Genomic DNA, 17,597 nt, shown 5'->3' on the forward strand with positions numbered 1-17,597 from the left:
TCTAGAAAATATTTTGAACAAACATGCAATTTTAGATGTTGACATTGCTGGCTTTCCATAGTTGCAATCGATTGGATCGATCAGAACTCTTTGTAAGGTGGGGCCCTGGCCTCCATTTTACTCATTCTCACTTTACTTGATAAACTGCTCAAGCTCAAACCATGGTAATTGAAAGCAATACAATTTATCATAAAACTAAAAAGCTAGAAAATGGAGACAAAAGTAGTATTTTTTAAAGTTCCACATACATAGGCCTGTATTCTGAAGTCTGGTTTAACTTAAAACTCAGGTTTAAAGTTGTGGTTTAAGTATGGAAAGCCAATTGTTACATAAATCACTAACAGTAGAGATATCATCATTTCAGCTCATTTGGCTCTCAAATCATTCATAATTGTATAGGAAGTATATAGATTATTGTCTTCACCATCGATGAATCAGGAAAGAGCACAGTAAACATAAGAAACGTACAACTTAATAAAAAAAAATGATACTTTTGGCTTCCCATACTTAAACCACAACTTTAAACCTGACTTCAGAATACGGGCCATTGGGTCAGACATAAAATACTTCATAGAATTGCCTGACAAGTATCTCTGATGTTGATTCAAACCCTTACCCATTTCATGATCATCATTTAATAACAATAATAATAAGGAAGTGGTGTCGTTTTCCCTGTAATGTGATGACTTTACCATAGCAATGTACTTTTTACCATACATGTCTTGGTTACCTTATCTGTATGCCTTTGCCAAATTAAATTGTTTAGATGTGTGACAAGATAGTACTAAACACAATATTTCTTTCTGATTTATTGCCAAAATGTTACCCATAGCAACATATTTTTCCACACATGATATATATTCCCACACTAAAAAAGAGAGAATTTTGTTTAAGAACATGCTGCATTTACTTCGATAGAAATTTGAATAATGGGGATAATGCAGTGTAAGTAATAAGTAATAATAATAATTACTGATTTCAAAACCCATCCGATAGTCTTGACCTTGGCTTCAAAAGCAACCAAGAGAAATGCACTTTACATAGACGTCTGGAAAAATATGGTAACAAAATGCATTTTCTGTATAAAGGTAACAATGATAGGAGTAACACACGAGGATCAATCATAACAAATATGTATGCTAAATTTCATGAGTTCAGCTAAACCCTGATGAAAAAATTTGATCTACCAATTTTTTGGCAGGCAAACCAACTGACTGTATCAAAGCTTATTCCTTATAGCGCTTATAGATTACTTTATCAGAAGTCCATAAGCGCTCTACAGTCATGCAGCATGATAACCCTGGCTTTAGCAGAGCAGCTGTTATGGACGCTGCATTTCAAGGAATCCCTACCAGGTACCTATTCACCTCACCTGGATTGAGTGCAGCACAATGTGGATAAATTTCTTGGAATCAAACCCTCGTCCCTCTAATCTGAAAATGAGTCGTAACCACTAGACCACGGCACCCCCACTATTCCTATATGCCCCTTATACTATTGTTGGTGGTTAACAAGTTAGTTCCAAAAGGGCAAAGTTTGATTAGTTTTTAAAGTAAAACCTAGACAACTTTATGAATGAAAAGAGTATGAAGCACTTCCTGATAAATGTTATCAAATGAAAAATAACTTTATGAATATGTTGACAAATACATATTGTGCAATTGGAATGTGCATTGGCATTAATTAACAAAAATAATCAAAATCTTTAGCGAGTCCATTTAAAACGACACCACCTAGATTAGACCAATGAGTGGACGTAAATATGATCTGTAGGAATGCATAGCTTACTGGACGGATGGTATGATCCATGAGAGAGTAACCGAACTCTGGATCATAAGGAGATCTGAAAAAAAAAATTGCAACCTTTCCAAGTAAACTGACCCCTCATGATCAATCACAATTCTTGTTATAAGATACAAACTTGTGATTGATTGCTGCTCTACTTGATGTATCAACGACAGTGTAATAATAATAATAACATGTATTCACCCAGGGTAGCCACTTCAGTTCCGAAAACTGTTCTCCCAGGGGGCCCTGCTATTATTACCCAGCCAAGCTACTCTACCTTTTAAGGTAGATTAATATAATATAGCCTAGCTTAGCCGGGGTAATAATTATTGCAGGGCCCACTAAAAGAACATTTTTTTGAAATGAAGTGGCTACCCTTGGTAAATATGATGTTATTATTATATAATTATTTATATAATATTGGATGGCCTTGAGGTTAATACAAGGAAATATTGGACGAGCTTTGCATAAATATTGGACGAGTCGAAGACGAGTCCAATATTTTGCAAAGCGAGTCCTATATTTCCTTGTATTGACCGAAAAATGGGACATCCAGTATTATGATTATTATTCATACAGAGAATTTTAGCAAATAATTTTTAACTTACCCTCCCGCCCTGAGACTCTGACTCTGCTGTATGATGGGACCTAAAGCTACGCACTTTGTTTTCAAACAATAAAAATGTCCCAATTTTAATATTTCAACAAATTATATTTCACTAATTTGTGGCAAACATTCTAAAGATCATTAACCAAGTAGAAAATATCACAAAACTCACTAATACGAAAATCCCGTCGTGTTTTTCGAAAACCTCTTAATTTCGCCGCCCGATGTAGAAGGGGTCCTAAAGCTACCCACTCGATTTATTATGCAAAAAAATAGTATTTTCTGTGCCTCAATTTCTAAAATATATTCAAATTATTATAGGATAAAATGAAATTAAAGCGAATATAACTCCAAACTTCCTAACAGTTGTTGGTTTTCTCTGCATGTAGAGATTTACTGCAGCCTCTGTAGAAAAAATTTAATAGGAATTGTTCATCACTCTCTGCAGTCACAGTTCCACACACAGTGCGCATTTGCCATTGAAAACTGCATACGCGCGCAATGAGTGGTGCGTACACTTCGGGAATTCCCCTTCTAGTCGTCCAATATTTTCAATATTGTGTCACCTCGGAAAAAATATTAGGCGAGTTCAACAAACTTTTTAAGTGGGTCGAGTGCACCAACAAAATAACACTTGTATTTGGGCTCTAAAATTGTCTGTATGAATAATAATATATATTATCATTATCATCATAGTAAAAACCAATACATCAGTTTGGTGGATTCACAATACGGTGCCCCACATATCAGTTGCAGCCGACAGGCCGAAACTTACAATGCTTCATGGGGAAACAGTCAACATTGAAATTAATCTCTGCGACCCGTGATGCATGCATGCAATTATGCTGCGCGTGCTGGCCGGCATGCGACTCAGTCAGCTTTCATACGGGTCGTGTGGTCCAGTGGTTTGAGCATTGGACTCATGATCGCAAGGTTGTGAGTTCAAATCCCAACTCTGCCATTGCCTCCACTTTGATAAAAAGGCCCTAGAGTGATATCTGTCTATCATGTCAGCCACAATGGCTGATTAACCTAGACGTAAAATGTTTCCAAGGTAATTGGTTATACACCAGCTTGGCGTTTACCAGCAAAAAATGTTGTCCTGTCGAGTTCCTGCGGGAGTTGCCAAAAACAGAAACAGAAAATATGCTGTCAGCCAGGGTCCAGAAATTGGGAGAGAAATTTACCACATATTTCTTCAAAAATTATACCAAATTTGCTGAATTCTTCCTCTGCTTTTGCTATGGTTTTCATCTGTAAAGCAACATACACACACAGTCACATTAAAGTATACAGGGTTGTGAGTGGTCACAAATAAAAAGACCTGAAAAAAGCTGAAGAGTGTTGTAAAAGTCTGAAATGAAAAGAGCTCCCATACTTTTTGTACAGAGGAAAGCCAAAAATAAGCTGAAATTAAGCTGAAAATAAAAACAAAAAAAATCTGAAATCAGATAAATCTGAACTCTCACACCCCTGTATACTAGCACTATACGCTGCCTGCACCTGCAATGTCAACCCTGAAGTTAGACTTTGGCGTATCCGCAACGACTGATAGGCGGAACATCGTATTGTGAATCCAACTAATTGCAAAGTTGAAATCCATATTCACAAATTACTGGAAGAAGAAAATTCTTGCAGCACCCTCTCAGGGCAGGAGGGTCATGACTCTCATTTCCTCTCAGATGTAAATCAATGGCAAAGTTGTGATAGATACTTGCAATTAATTGAATAGGAGGCTTCTTGCATCCTCCCCCTACTCATAGTGGTGTGTGTCACGAGTCTCCTTTCCTCTCAAAGGTGAACCTCATCGTAGAGCATGTAAAACCATCTACTGGGTTGGATGCCTATAGGAATGAAGAAAAAGAGATTATCGAAGTACAATGAACCTATTGACAAAGAGCATCTTTGGATGTGGACCAACGTCAACAAGAAGTCAGACATAGAACACGTAGGTAGACTGGTGGTATATTAGGCTCCTTTCATTGAAATAATTAAGAAAGTAATATCTTTTTAAAGTGAATCAAAACTCATCAATTCCATTGAATAAAATCAACAATAGGAAGGCAATACGTGAAGATTGCCAGATCCATTGATATCATTCATCGACAATATAGAGATGGTAAAAGGACTAGAAAAGAGTTATCAAAGTTATACTAATAATAATAATAATAATAATATGCAACATTTATATAGCGCTTAATACAAATGTTTCTAAGCGCTGCATACTATAGCTTTTCCCTGCAACAGACATAGAACTGTCTTTACATGACAAACACATGGTTTGAAAACAATCCCCTGGACCTGAAAACACAGATGTCTTGTCATTTATGAATTATATAAGACAATGTTTTTGATTGGTTGATAGTTGATATACTAGTAAAAAACAATTATTGCAAGCAACCCCAATCTTTATTAGCCAATGCTATTTGTGGTTGATTGTAAACTTTGGAGTCATGGTGGCCAAGGAAATGAATCCAGAGATTTTATCAAAAATTAAATCCGTGGTTTAAAAATTAATTCAGACGTGTACTAATACATCTGGGAGTAGACTGGTCAATGTACTTCAAAGGAAACCAAACCCAAGAAGAGAAGCAATCTTATTGGAAAGAGTAAAATGAGAGGAACAATCTAAAAAAAAGTTTCATCAAAATTGGTTATGAAATAAGCAAGTTATGGATTTTTAAAAAGTCTCATTGTACTTTCTATTGGGATCCTCAAATTGGCAATGTGCTTCAAAATGGCAGATTTTGTGGACAACTCTCCATTTGTTTTTGTACACTTTTTCAGATTTTCCTCATTATCTTTCAAATTGCATATTGCCTCATTCTGAGCATAATATATGTCATGGGAAAATATATTCACACCCTATAAGGCCAGGAGGAAATAATGTGAAATATTGAAAATAAAGGGGAAAATCTGAAAAATTGTGTACAAAACAAATGGAGGGTAGTCCACAAAATCAGCCATTTTGAAGCGCGTTTGCCAATTGGAGGATCCCCATAGAAAGTACAACAAGACTTTTCAAACGTCCATGACTTGCTCATTTCACAACCGATTTTGATGAAACTTGTTTCAAATTGTTCCTTCCTCTCATTTTACTCTTTCCAATAAGATTGCTTCTTGGGTTTTGGTTTTCTTTAATATCTTGTCAGAGGGGAACACTTTTCCTTACCTGGCAACCAGCATTCTTTGCCATGGCTGTAACCTTGTTAACAAACTCCTGACATTGTTCTTTCTTGAGTTCTAACATATATCTAGCCGTCTCACAGATAACAGTAGCCTTGTCTGAAAACACCGCTGACATCTCAGGGGTAAGGTGATGAACCATACTGCAAGAAAACAAAGATAATTGAGCTTGGGTCAGATTAAACACGACATGCTTTCATCAATTCAAGAAATTATGTATATCCAATCTGCTATCTGTGCGACTTTCTGATTAAATTTTCCTTGTTTTCTCATAATAATAATCATATTGATCGGATTCATAAGTGCCTTTTTCAAGTTGGAGCAGTTTATGAAGTGAAGTACAGAGTAAAAATGGGGATCGGATTTACGAAAGATTGATATTTCAAGGTTTTGCCCACATAAAAGTCTTTTTAATCTCCTAAATAATTGCTGAACTGCATAATTTCACTTTATTTCACAATTTTTATTTTAACATAAGTTTTATCAACAGAATGTAATTGTTATGAGTTACAAGTATTGCCAATTTCTTATACCCATGTATTATGCATGTGTTTCAAGCTTTTTATCTGCAGTAAGAGCAGGACTGTTTTGAAATAAATAAACCATGAAATAAAATGATGAAAATGCAATGAAATATTCAAAGAGATGAAATATTTCAGGTATTTTATATTTCTCATTCAAGCAAGAGAGCCCTCCCATTTCAGACATTACAGTCCCTTACGTTGGACAGTACTCTCAAATCACCAATGGTAACAGATTGCAAGTTTCTGAATGCTATTTTACCACGAGTGGTGATTGATAGCCTATTGCCTGGAGTAGGATTCAAGCCCTCCACCGTCTGATTAATGAGATGCAAATCAGAACCACGACTCCATGATGCAATCATATTATGACCTCACCTGTTTGAGAAGTAGACGACATCAAACGCTCTCTTATACTTGCTCTTCTTCTGAAGGTCAGGTGCTGAACCGATCGGTAGATAATGGATTTCAACATTATCCAGGGACATCAACTCAGCTAAACAAACAAAATATGTGAAAGTTTCAAACAACTTTATCATGCTCTTTTAATCAGGACCCATATTCATAAACCTGCAGAAGTCTAGTTATCACTTATATTACATAGACCACAGTTCACAAACAGATGAATTTATGAATTTGGGCCCAAAGGCATAACATTCCAGCAGTGTTATCCTAATTTTTGATGTTCTGAAAAAAAATGAACCCCCACTTCCAATAATTCTCAGCTGTTGATTGGAATGCTACCAAATTTGGTATACAAACATACATGTACTTTGTTATCATTTTCTACAAAATTGCATTGTCAAATTAACAGCATTCTCTTTTTAATAATTATTTCTTGATCAATTTTGTTCCCAATGTGCAGAACTGTCTGTTCTTAGCGAGACTGCCCTGTGGCATATGATTGATTGATTGATTTGTTTCTGTATGTCACGACAATGTACATAGTGTGACCATCATAAAATTGAATACATTAAATTTTACATAATAATAATGAATAATTATGATAATTTAAATAATTATAACAAGGTTGCAGACATGCAGTGGTATGACAGGTTCAAATGTTAATTCCAAACTGATAAATACAGAACTTAAAATCAAGTTACCAGTTTCAGTTTCTGCTTTCCCATCTTCAACTTCCACCACCTTTTCATCGTCTTCCTTCTCTTCTTCCTCCTCTTCATCTTCTTCTGTGATTTCTACCAGTTTACCCTCTTCTTTCTTCTCTTCAGCTGGTTTAGGGACTGGCATCACATATCTCTCTTTGTGTGTCAGTTCATGTAGGAGTGATAGAATGTTGTACACAGCAACCTCTTGACTAGTCTATAAAACAAGCAGGGAGAAGAAAATAAAAATAAGATGATCTTTAGATTAGGGCGGTCCGCGGACTATAGTTATTTGGTTAACTTTGCCCAATGCCTGGCAGCTCATCCAGGTGAATCCCTTGTATTATTATTTTTATGTTACTGTATTATTGTAATAATTATTTTTTATCATTGTATTTTACTTGTTTGATATTCTGCCAAATAAAATAATAATAATAATAAAGGCTTCCATGGTGGAGAGAATATTGAAGGTTTTTACAGTAAACACCATGCATGTATTCCTGAAAAGGACTGTTTATTATTCTTTCTTGATTGTATGTTAGCTCTAAAAAGAACTGTTATAGACTAGTCAAGTTCTTTTCAAAGCTAACATACAATCAAGAAAGAATAACAAACAGTCCTTTTCAGGACTACATACATGGTATTTACTGTAAAACCTTCAATAATAATAATAATAATAATATGCAACATTTATATAGTGCTTAATACAAAAGTTTCAAAGCACTGCATACATGTACTATTACCCCAGCTACCCTCATCAGGCACATTGGCCATTCAAGGAATTCTTTCCTACTGGGTACACATTTACTACACCTGGGTCAAGAGTGGCAAATGTAGATAAATGCCTTGCCAAAGGATGAGAGTGCAGTGGTGGAATTTGAACCCCTGACCTTGTGGTTCAAAGAAAAGTATACACCAATGATTCTTGAATCTAGCATTTGACATCCATCCTGAATAGCATTGAACCATGAATTTCATCAAACCTTATCAGATTCCTCAAAGCTACATATATTAAATTAATTGTAATAGTTTCAATACAGGTGACCCAAATTGATTCAGTAACTTTGTATTCTTGTAAATTGAGTACCTGGTAATGAAATACATCTATTTATTTTTATCAATATGAATTTCATGAAATTAAACTGCCTGGCCCATATTCTGAAGTCAGGTTTAAATTAAACTGTAGTCTACAATACTAAAATTATGGGGAGCCAAAAATTCAGAAATTCTGTTTAAATTGTATATTTCTTATGAAGAAAAATACTTCAGTTATCATTCCCAGACAGTTATGAACAATATGGATGACTTGTGAGCTAATAAATTCAATGTACAGTGTATACTGTTAGGGATTTTTGCTCCAGTTGGCTCTCCATAGTTAAACCACAACTTAAAACCAGGGTTTAATTCAAACTCGAGTTCAGAATATGGGCCTATGACAGCAATAATAATCCCTATCACACACGTCTGCATTTGGGACTCAGCTAAATAATCTGTAAGATTGAACCAGGACATTCCTACGCTGGATTTGGTAAATGCGAAGATGGCTTTACCAGACAATAGAAAAAGAATACACATGCACATGAAAATCAAATGTCTATTGGCCTTAAAACTTTATTTCTGCTCTATTTGTCCAAGTATATCTGATATTTAATTAATAACCTGCATGAGTGAAATTTCCAGTAAAGTTGATGCCAAGCCAACTTCCATATCATAAACTAATATTCACATCTGTATCATGACTTAAAACGAAAGATATAATTCCTAATGACAAAGGATAGCTTTACAAATATTTAAGCCAACAAATGAAAACCCCTATCTCTGGATTGTTACTCACCTTGGTGTACAAACCATTTGATTTCTTGAAGAAACTTTCTTCCTCACATTCAATGCCATAGCTGAGGTACGGACTGCAAACTATATCACCCCAGTATCCCCTCTCAGCTATACGATCACCTCCCTAGAAATGAAAACACATCGTGTAATGGAAACAAGTTTATTATAAAAAGGAAACATAACCTTGGAGCCTGCTTTTTCTTTGGCATCAAAGGAATGTGAAAGAGGTGAGAAGAAAATAACGTATATGTATTTGCAAACAATCTGTTTTTTTATCTAAGAATTATAGCTACATTTACATAGCACTTATTATACTTTGCTTGTAAGCACTTTACACTGCTACTATTATTACCCTGGTCATCAGATGCTGGCTGGGGAGCCTTCTAACAAGAGGTCTAAGACTCAATTGTTAGGCATGCTACATTGCTTTTCAAATCCTACTGGGGACCCATTTAATACCTGGGTAGAGAGTGGCAAAGTGTGGATTTAGACCTTGCCAAAGGACACTAGGCCACTGTGAGATTCCAACACACAACCCTCTGATTGGAAGGCGAGAGTCAGAACCACTACACCATGACACTTCCACAAGATAAAATAAAACAATAGAATCAGTCAATGAATCAATTCAAACAAAACAAAACGTGATAGATCAAGCAAGATTAATCTGGGGAACATTTCACAAAAAAATTATGTTAGTGTATTTCACCAACTAATTTACTCTTAGCCAATCGGATCAAAGAATTTCAGTAGCTTATAACTAATAGCAAAAGTAACTATTGGTTTTATGAAATACTTCCCTGATACCCACCTTTCTGATGATAAGACCAGAAATCAATGTCCTATTCTGAATGTTATAATCTGCTTCACGGAGACCAAATGCTATCCCGGTCTCTCTCCAATAGGCATACTCTCTGTTATTCAACACACCTTTACCTCTGTCCCCGAGCTTCATACTGTAGTCCCAGTCATACGCTCCTTTGCGGGAGTCATAGCGCACCTCAAGATGTTTGCGTAATCTGTTATCCCTAACACATTGAAATTTAATAAAAAGACAAATGATATAATCAATATCACATCAAGCAAACACCAACCTATCTTATTTGATAATTAACTGCTTCATTTTGCTCTTAGAAATATTTTTAAAGCTGCTTAAAATATTTTTCTGCTCATTTCATTTCAGAACTACTTTAAGAACACCCCCAATGCATTGTCAGAATTACCCTAATAGAAGAGGTACATGTAGTACATCAGTTCTTCTTTAAAGTCTACCCTAAGGTTGAGTACTATGAGAAAAGGGACCTTGAAATGATCTACAACCATTGAAAGAGACTTGCTATCAATGAAAAGTGTTTACTTTTAAAAGTCTCATTCAATGATAACACACTAATTGAAAATATGTCTATTAAACTTACCAAAACTTTGCGATATCAGCCGTCCTTAGATCAGGATTCCTTAAGAACTTCAATATGGCTTCCATTTGGTCCCTCTCTTTAAACTTGAGAGCAGAGAGATGAACCGATGGCATTCTTTCAGAGAGGTAATCTGCATCCGTTACCATCCTGAAAATCCAGGAAAAATATAAAATCATACTCATTTGTTTTAGTGTCAAACAATGAATTACAGACGGACAAAATCAAAGAGAACATCTGTACATCAGTGATGGCATTCCCCTGAAGAGTTCATGAAGAGACCACACCATTCGTGATATTTGTGGACACAACTTTTTAGTTAAGAATTAAAAAAATACATTTTAGAGAAGAGAGAAAAAGAGTAGAACTTCACATAACAGAAATTTACTTTCACTGACATTAACATGAGGGATTCCTAAGGAGATTCTCATTTTTTTGTATGTTGCGTTTTTTTCTCACTAACTTTCCATTTAATGAATTTGAAGACAATTAAGGAAAAAGTATTCATATCAGATAAGTAGATTTTATAATTTTTCACCTTAGTAGTTGATTGCTCCTTGATACAATGTAATCAAAGACTTGTTGTCTGATCAGAGTATTGCCGTAGATCTCTAGGAAGAATTCGGTCTTCTCCTGCAGACCCATATCCTTGGGTGGCTCCAGGATGAGGTGGAGAAGAAGGAGCTGACGGATGTAAAGCTCCAGGTTTCCTTCGATAATGTAGAACTTTTGAGAGATAAAGAAGAAAATTTCTTGAATGATCTATAGGTAAAAGAGCAGTAATGGGTTGCATTTTCAAATCCAAAAAAAGGCATAAGATTGAAATGATGTGAATCTGACTTTATAACTTTTTCCTCTCTTCCTCTCTAATTTCCACTTGGTCAACATTTTCCATTTAGTTCCATCCCTAATTGTCTAATTTCAATCATTTCCATTCAGTGGAGTATGTCAGACAAGTTATCAGATATGACAACTATCCTTGATATTTGATTGGCTGAGCTGCTGAGATGCAATGTTAACATGGTAACTTTTGGATGAAATAGAGTTTGCTAGATTAAATGTCTGACAGGTCCTTTCATAGAATGCTTCCCTGGCAATACCAATTTCATCTAATATCCACTTGCTCTAACATCACTTTGACTTTGATAGTATATAGCAGCGCTTCTCAACCATTTTTAGATAAATTTTAGATAAATTTTAGATAAATTCACCACATACTGTAAATCCTGGATGCTAAACATAAATGTATCTAAGACTATGATTATGGTGTGCTCAAAATCAGGGAGATCAAACGAACAGGTTTCATTTGAAATTAATGGAGAAACACTATGCACTGTTAAGGAAATGAAATATCTTGGTATTGTTTTCGCAAATAATGGATCACTTAAAGTGGCCGCAAGGGATTTAGCTGATAAAGCGAGAAGAGCATTGTTCAAATTGTACGAATCGTTTGGTTCCTATACTCCTAGCACTAAAACCTTGTTGCATCTTTTCGATGCAACGATACAGCCGATATTACTTTATGGATCTGAAATATGGGGTACAAATGTTATAGACATGGAAAAAAATCTACAATTAATTGATGGGAAAACAGGGCTATATTTTAAACATGAATCTGAAAAGGTGCACATTCAATTTTGTAAATATATTCTTGGGGTAAACCGCAAATGCAGTAACTTAGCAGCGACAGCTGAAATTGGTAGATATCCAAAAGTCATCCAAATTGCAATAAATATACTTAAATATTGGATTCGAATACGTAATATGGACGAAGATAGTTTGGTTTACAAAGCTTTTGTAGAAAATGTAAGTCTATTGAATAACGGAAACAACTGCTGGCTTAAGACAATTCAGGATATTTTTAACATATTAGATATTTGTCGGAAAAATGACACCCCCATACTCGATCCAGAAAATATACCAATTTCCCAAAAAGAATTTATTACAATATGCCAAACATCCTTGGAACGGAGATTTGATGAACAGTTTAAATTAGATTTATTTAACGACAGGGACAGTAGGGAAGGAAATAAACTAAGAACTTTTAGGCAATTCAAACTCAATATAAGGCAAGAAAATTATTTATGTTCAATACACAATGTCAATTTGAGAAAAAATATAACCAAGCTCCGACTGAGCGCTCATAATCTACCAATAGAAACAGGGAGGTACAAAAGACCGGAGAAGATACCATCTAACCTGAGATTTTGTGAGGATTGTAATTTGAATTTGGTGGGGGATGAGTTTCACATTATAATGAAATGTAACAAATATAATGATTTGCGCAAAGATTTTTTTGAAAAGATAAGTACCCTTAATATTAGGTTTTCTGAAATGGAGTACCAGGAAAAATTTATTTACATCATGAAATTGGAAACTGATGCATTGATTAAATTATTTTGTTCTTTTGTCCAAAACATAATTAATATTAGGGGGGAATTCTGAGTACTAAAAATATCAACCGGCAAACACTTTGAATTTATACACTCGCAATATTCTTACACAATAAGTTTACATGTGATGATGCCATTCTTCTCACTCTCCCTCTTTCCCGTCCTCTCTATTTTCGAACTTCTTTCCTCTTTATTTCCCTCTCCTCTCCCACTTTCCTTGTGTTTTCCTTGTCCTCTCTTGGACATCAGCTTTTTTTTTCTTTTCTTTTTTACTCATTGTTAAAATGAGTACCCGAATAATGCCTATGTTTATAGTGTATATTTTTATATATAAGTTGCTTTGTTATATTTTGTTTTGTTTTTGTTTGACAAAAAATACTATTTTGTCTTTGTTTATCTGTTTATGTATATATTTTCTTGTTTTGAACAAAATGTTGGCAATTGCCGGTGACGTTCTGTAATAAATTCAATTCAATTCACGAGGACCACTTGGCCTCTCATATTGTTTTTTAGGCCCACCTACCTAAATTTTAAGAAAATGCCCATTTTAATGAAAATGTTTCATGAAATTTGAACTAAATGCTCTGAGCACTTTCTAAACAGTTTAATGGCTAATCTGCATTCACAAAAGTCAGTTAAATGGGTGACAATAAACTGCATCAAAGACCCATGTTTGACTCAAGTAGACCGATCGGACAAAACATGTTTGGAAAGCCCGGGGGGGCCACTTCCATTCACGAGTGGATACCATGCGCGACCATGGGGTCTCGAAAAGCACCCGAAACACGTAATTTCCATATTCTGAAAATGCACCCCTTAACAAGTATTGGCGTGTGAAACCCTACCCTTAACAAGTATTGGAAACAAAACGATACTTGTGGCAAATATTCCCCGAAATGAACCCCTAAACAAGTACAGAAATGTTTTATTGTTACGGGTCCTTCGGTCGTCGGCTTTACCTTATTTTGGTTTAATACGACCCCACCTTCTACACCTCGCGCAAATCGGACTCTAAACACGAAGTGTTGGGGCAAAAAGGACATCCTTTATAAAACATTTTAATTTTGTTTTATCATCCCCGCAAATTCGACCCTAAACACGTAATTTTCCTAGCGAAATAGATACCCTTTTTTCATTATTTTTGTGTTTTTGACACCCTTATCACGTTACGTACGTAACGTGCCCTATCATGAAAAGGACATCCTTTTTACGTGTTTTTTTGGTCGCGCATGGTATCCACTGGTCAATGTAAGTGCCCCCCCCCCCCCCGGGTTGGAAAGGTCTATGCAATATACTATAGTTTTTTTCCTTTTGGAGCTTCTCACGGCCCACCTGAGAAAGATTTGTGGCCCATCGGTTGAGAAGCACTGGTCTATATGACTGAATGAATTATCAATGAACCAAATTTTGATTTGACAAAGTTGGCATTAGACAAAAGGATGTTTGAACCAAGCAGAAATTAGACCAAACTGATAGCAGACAAGTGAATTGAGCCAAGATTGACAATCTGAGAATTAGATCATCTGATAGTAGTAGACTAAATAGATCCAAACCATTTCACTCACCTTCAGTTTTCTCTTTCTGTGTCTCCATGCTCTAGCTACTGTTGTAAGAAGATGTCGTATATCACCACTACCAATCAGAAGGATCTGAATGGCATCATCAGCTCCATCATTTACACTTACGTCTTTGATTCTTGATACCAGATCTGTAAAACATACAATTGTAAAGGGATGTCATTAGACATAACTGTGTTTAAAGATAAAGTTGAGATCAATAATAATAGGTAATTATATATCTATTTTTAAAAAGGCAGTTTCTATTATACCTGTGTTTGTTTTGGATTAAGTTACATATTTGAACATTATTATTTTGAAATTATTCTTTCTTTCCAAAGGGAGAAAGAAAGATATTGAAACTGTTATTTCTATGTGAAGGAATGGAGAAAAAAAGATAGAAGCCGAGGAAGGAAAGAAGAAAGAGAGAACAAAAAGAAAGGTAAAGAAGGAAAAGTAAGAGGAAATGAAAGAACAGAAACGTAAAAGGAGAGAGACAGAAAAAGAGAGGATCCATGATATTTCATTCCCAAGCACTATCAACCTTGTATTGCCCGATAATCCCTCTTAAGTAACCTTTTTACCTCCGTAGACAAGCCTGAGGGTTAGACCACAAACAATAGCTGTGATATTATGTAAGACTAAGAGCAGCTCTGCCTGTAGGCCTTTTGGAATTAAATCATTGTATTTGATATTTAATCAAGTTTTCAAAGGCATAATGAATTTTGAAATCCAATGTTATGTTGTTTTCAATTTTGAAGGAAGAAAATCTGCCCCAAAATAAGGAAATAAAAATGACTGCACGCACTGGGGAGCACATTTGCCTATGTAATTGCGGTTTAGTTCTTTTCCGACCCATCGAGCTCAAGAAACATGTTTAGATACTTAAATAACTGGCCTGGGTGATTTAGGCTTTTCATGGTTCAAAACTAGGGTTGGCCTTCTCCAACAATGGTTTTGCCTCATGCTTATTCTTTCTTCTTCACCCATTCTCTCCTTTTTCTTCTCTTGAACTGCTTCTGCTTCTTCCTCTAATTTTTGTCCCCTTTCCCATTGTTCTTCCCCTTCTCCCGCCTTCATTTTCATATTCTTCTCTTTCATTTCATTATCCTCCTCCTCTTTCTGTTTCTTTCCCTCTCAGTCTTGACTTGTTCTTTTCTTGAGTTGGGGTCTTCTAATCTAGCTTTTCCTCCTCCTCTTCCTCCCACTCACACTATCGCCTTTGGCAGTAGATTTCTAACTGGTGGGTCGCGCATGCTGCGACGCCACTTCTGGCGTCCACAACACACAACTTTCATGGCTTGATTTTTCTGTGTGCGGCGGCATGAACCGAACCCGGACCAATCTTCCTCCTACGGGTCCTACCTACTACTAGCTCCTCCCATTAATGCATTGCTTCTCCATTTTATCCAACTCCTTCGTGTTCTGATGTTTCATCTTTGGTGTGTATCATACATGTATAAGTAACGAAAAGACTACACCATACCAAAGCTTTGGTCTCTGTTATACTGGTTGTTCCGTTGAACTCCATTGGTTCCACTCACCAAATTACAGAGACCAAAGTTCTAACTCGATCAGTACAGGGACTCTTGTTTGTTAAGTTCAGGTAAACCAGGGCAGGAGCTTGGGAAGTGGGAGTTGCGTGATAGCCGAAGTAAGTCACTGTTTTTTTTCCTTTTAAGTTTATTTTTCCCATTTTGGTGCATTTCAGGCCAAAACGGAATAATAATTTCTATTTTGGTCCAGTTCTTTTCATATATTTTTCATTAAATAAATATTATTTTATTACAGACAAAAATCAATGAGCCCCATTGGGGGGATTTTGCATTGTTACAATGTAACCCCCTAAATGGCGGCAGCACGATCGCGAGCCGTCTGTTCAGGAGATATTAAAAAAATAATTGAAATTAAAAAAAATCCTTGAAACAGACGGCTAAGCGGCTGCCAGTTGTCTACGAAAAGAGCGCATGCACGATCACTGAATTAATCTAGTCATTAGGCAGACATGGGTATTCTCCAAAATGGGGTAGAATGGGGTCGCAATAGCACCCCAAATAAATTGGGAAAATATAAATTATGCACTTACCTCAATTATATGGATGAAAGTCTATTGCGACACAGAATACCGACAGCGAGGCACAAACTGAACCCTCAAAAATAGGAAAAGTTAGACCTCCATGTCACATTCATTTTCGGTATCGATCGGCCATTTTGTTTTCATTTTTGAAAGGAGAATGAACGTGACAAAACTTTTCCTTTTTTGAGGGTCCAGTTTGTGCCTCGAAAATTGATGTTTTCGAGGTAAGTGCATAATTGAATTTTTCCCCTATTTGGGGTGCTATTGCGACCCCATTCTACCCCATTTTGTAGAGTACCCGCTGCCTACACGGACGAGTCATCATGGGCTCCGGCGCGGGCCGGAGCTCCCTGCCCCTGGGTGACGTGACTGGGTTAGTCATTACCGCGCGCCACCGGTACAACTGACATCAATTTCGATACGTGGGGCCATCAAAACAGTACGATGACAACTTACCTTTGTCCTGGAGATCTAACGCCGAGCTAAATCCCCAAAACGTGATGGCACCTAAAGAATCAACCATCTTCACTATTTATGGAGACAATTCTATGATGTAATCTGTTTCCGATGAAGAAATAAAGTGTCTATTTCATCTTGATCTCAGGCACAGATCTTGAAATCGTAACTTGACAACGGAAAACAATGTATGGTGTCGTTTATGGCGCAGATCCTAAACAGGAAAAATAAGCACAATGCGCAAAATAAATCAAACGATTTCTTTTTTATGAATAAATAAATGATATTTTACTTCCAAACTAGAACACTAGCGTACTGACAGGGTGGTCTGGGGGCATGACAACCCAAAAATCAAGAATAAATGAGAAAAACGAAAGAAATTGAATGGGAAAAAGGTGACATATGATATAATCTTCTAAATAGAAGACTGTAAAAATAGTATTGTTCTATCATGGTTTTTGTACCATAAAGATGAAAATTCTTGCTTGCTTGCTCACTCACAAACTTATAGATTTTTTCACTACACCAAGTCTGGCCACTCGAAAACTTTTGCTCATTTTTATCGCGCCATTGAAGCAGAGAACCACATATGCCTCCTTGTAATAATTTGAATTCTCTAATTTTGCCTAGTATAGGTTTAGCTTTCCCAATTTTTTTTAACATTG

At 36.0% G+C, this 17,597-nt stretch overlaps 1 protein-coding gene across 1 annotated transcript; it reads right to left on the minus strand.

The window, feature by feature from the left end:
- Positions 1 to 3,797: 3,797 nt before the first annotated feature.
- LOC121413257 (dynein assembly factor 3, axonemal-like) lies at positions 3,798 to 17,095 on the minus strand. Its single transcript, XM_041606014.1, has 10 exons — positions 16,933 to 17,095; positions 14,409 to 14,551; positions 10,989 to 11,176; positions 10,454 to 10,600; positions 9,850 to 10,066; positions 9,043 to 9,165; positions 7,209 to 7,425; positions 6,481 to 6,598; positions 5,568 to 5,724; positions 3,798 to 4,239 (listed from the first exon to the last, which is right to left on the minus strand). The coding sequence occupies exons 1-10, from the start codon at positions 16,997 to 16,999 to the stop codon at positions 4,168 to 4,170; spliced, it is 1,449 nt and encodes a 482-aa protein (XP_041461948.1). The 5' UTR covers positions 17,000 to 17,095; the 3' UTR covers positions 3,798 to 4,167.
- Between the last annotated feature and the right edge of the window lie 502 nt (positions 17,096 to 17,597).

This window comes from Lytechinus variegatus, chromosome 4, assembly GCF_018143015.1.
Source record: "Lytechinus variegatus isolate NC3 chromosome 4, Lvar_3.0, whole genome shotgun sequence".
Taxonomy (NCBI): domain Eukaryota; kingdom Metazoa; phylum Echinodermata; class Echinoidea; order Temnopleuroida; family Toxopneustidae; genus Lytechinus; species Lytechinus variegatus.

Coding starts and splice junctions, on each gene's coding strand:
- LOC121413257 (XM_041606014.1), bottom strand. CDS start 16,999: ATGGTTGATTCTTTAGGTGCCATCACGTTTTGGGGATTTAGCTCGGCG. Junction 10,067..10,453: donor GCTGATATCGCAAAGTTTTG/GTAAGTTTAATA, acceptor TCAATGTGTTAG/GGATAACAGATTACGCAAAC. Junction 9,166..9,849: donor CTGGTCTTATCATCAGAAAG/GTGGGTATCAGG, acceptor TTTCATTTCTAG/GGAGGTGATCGTATAGCTGA.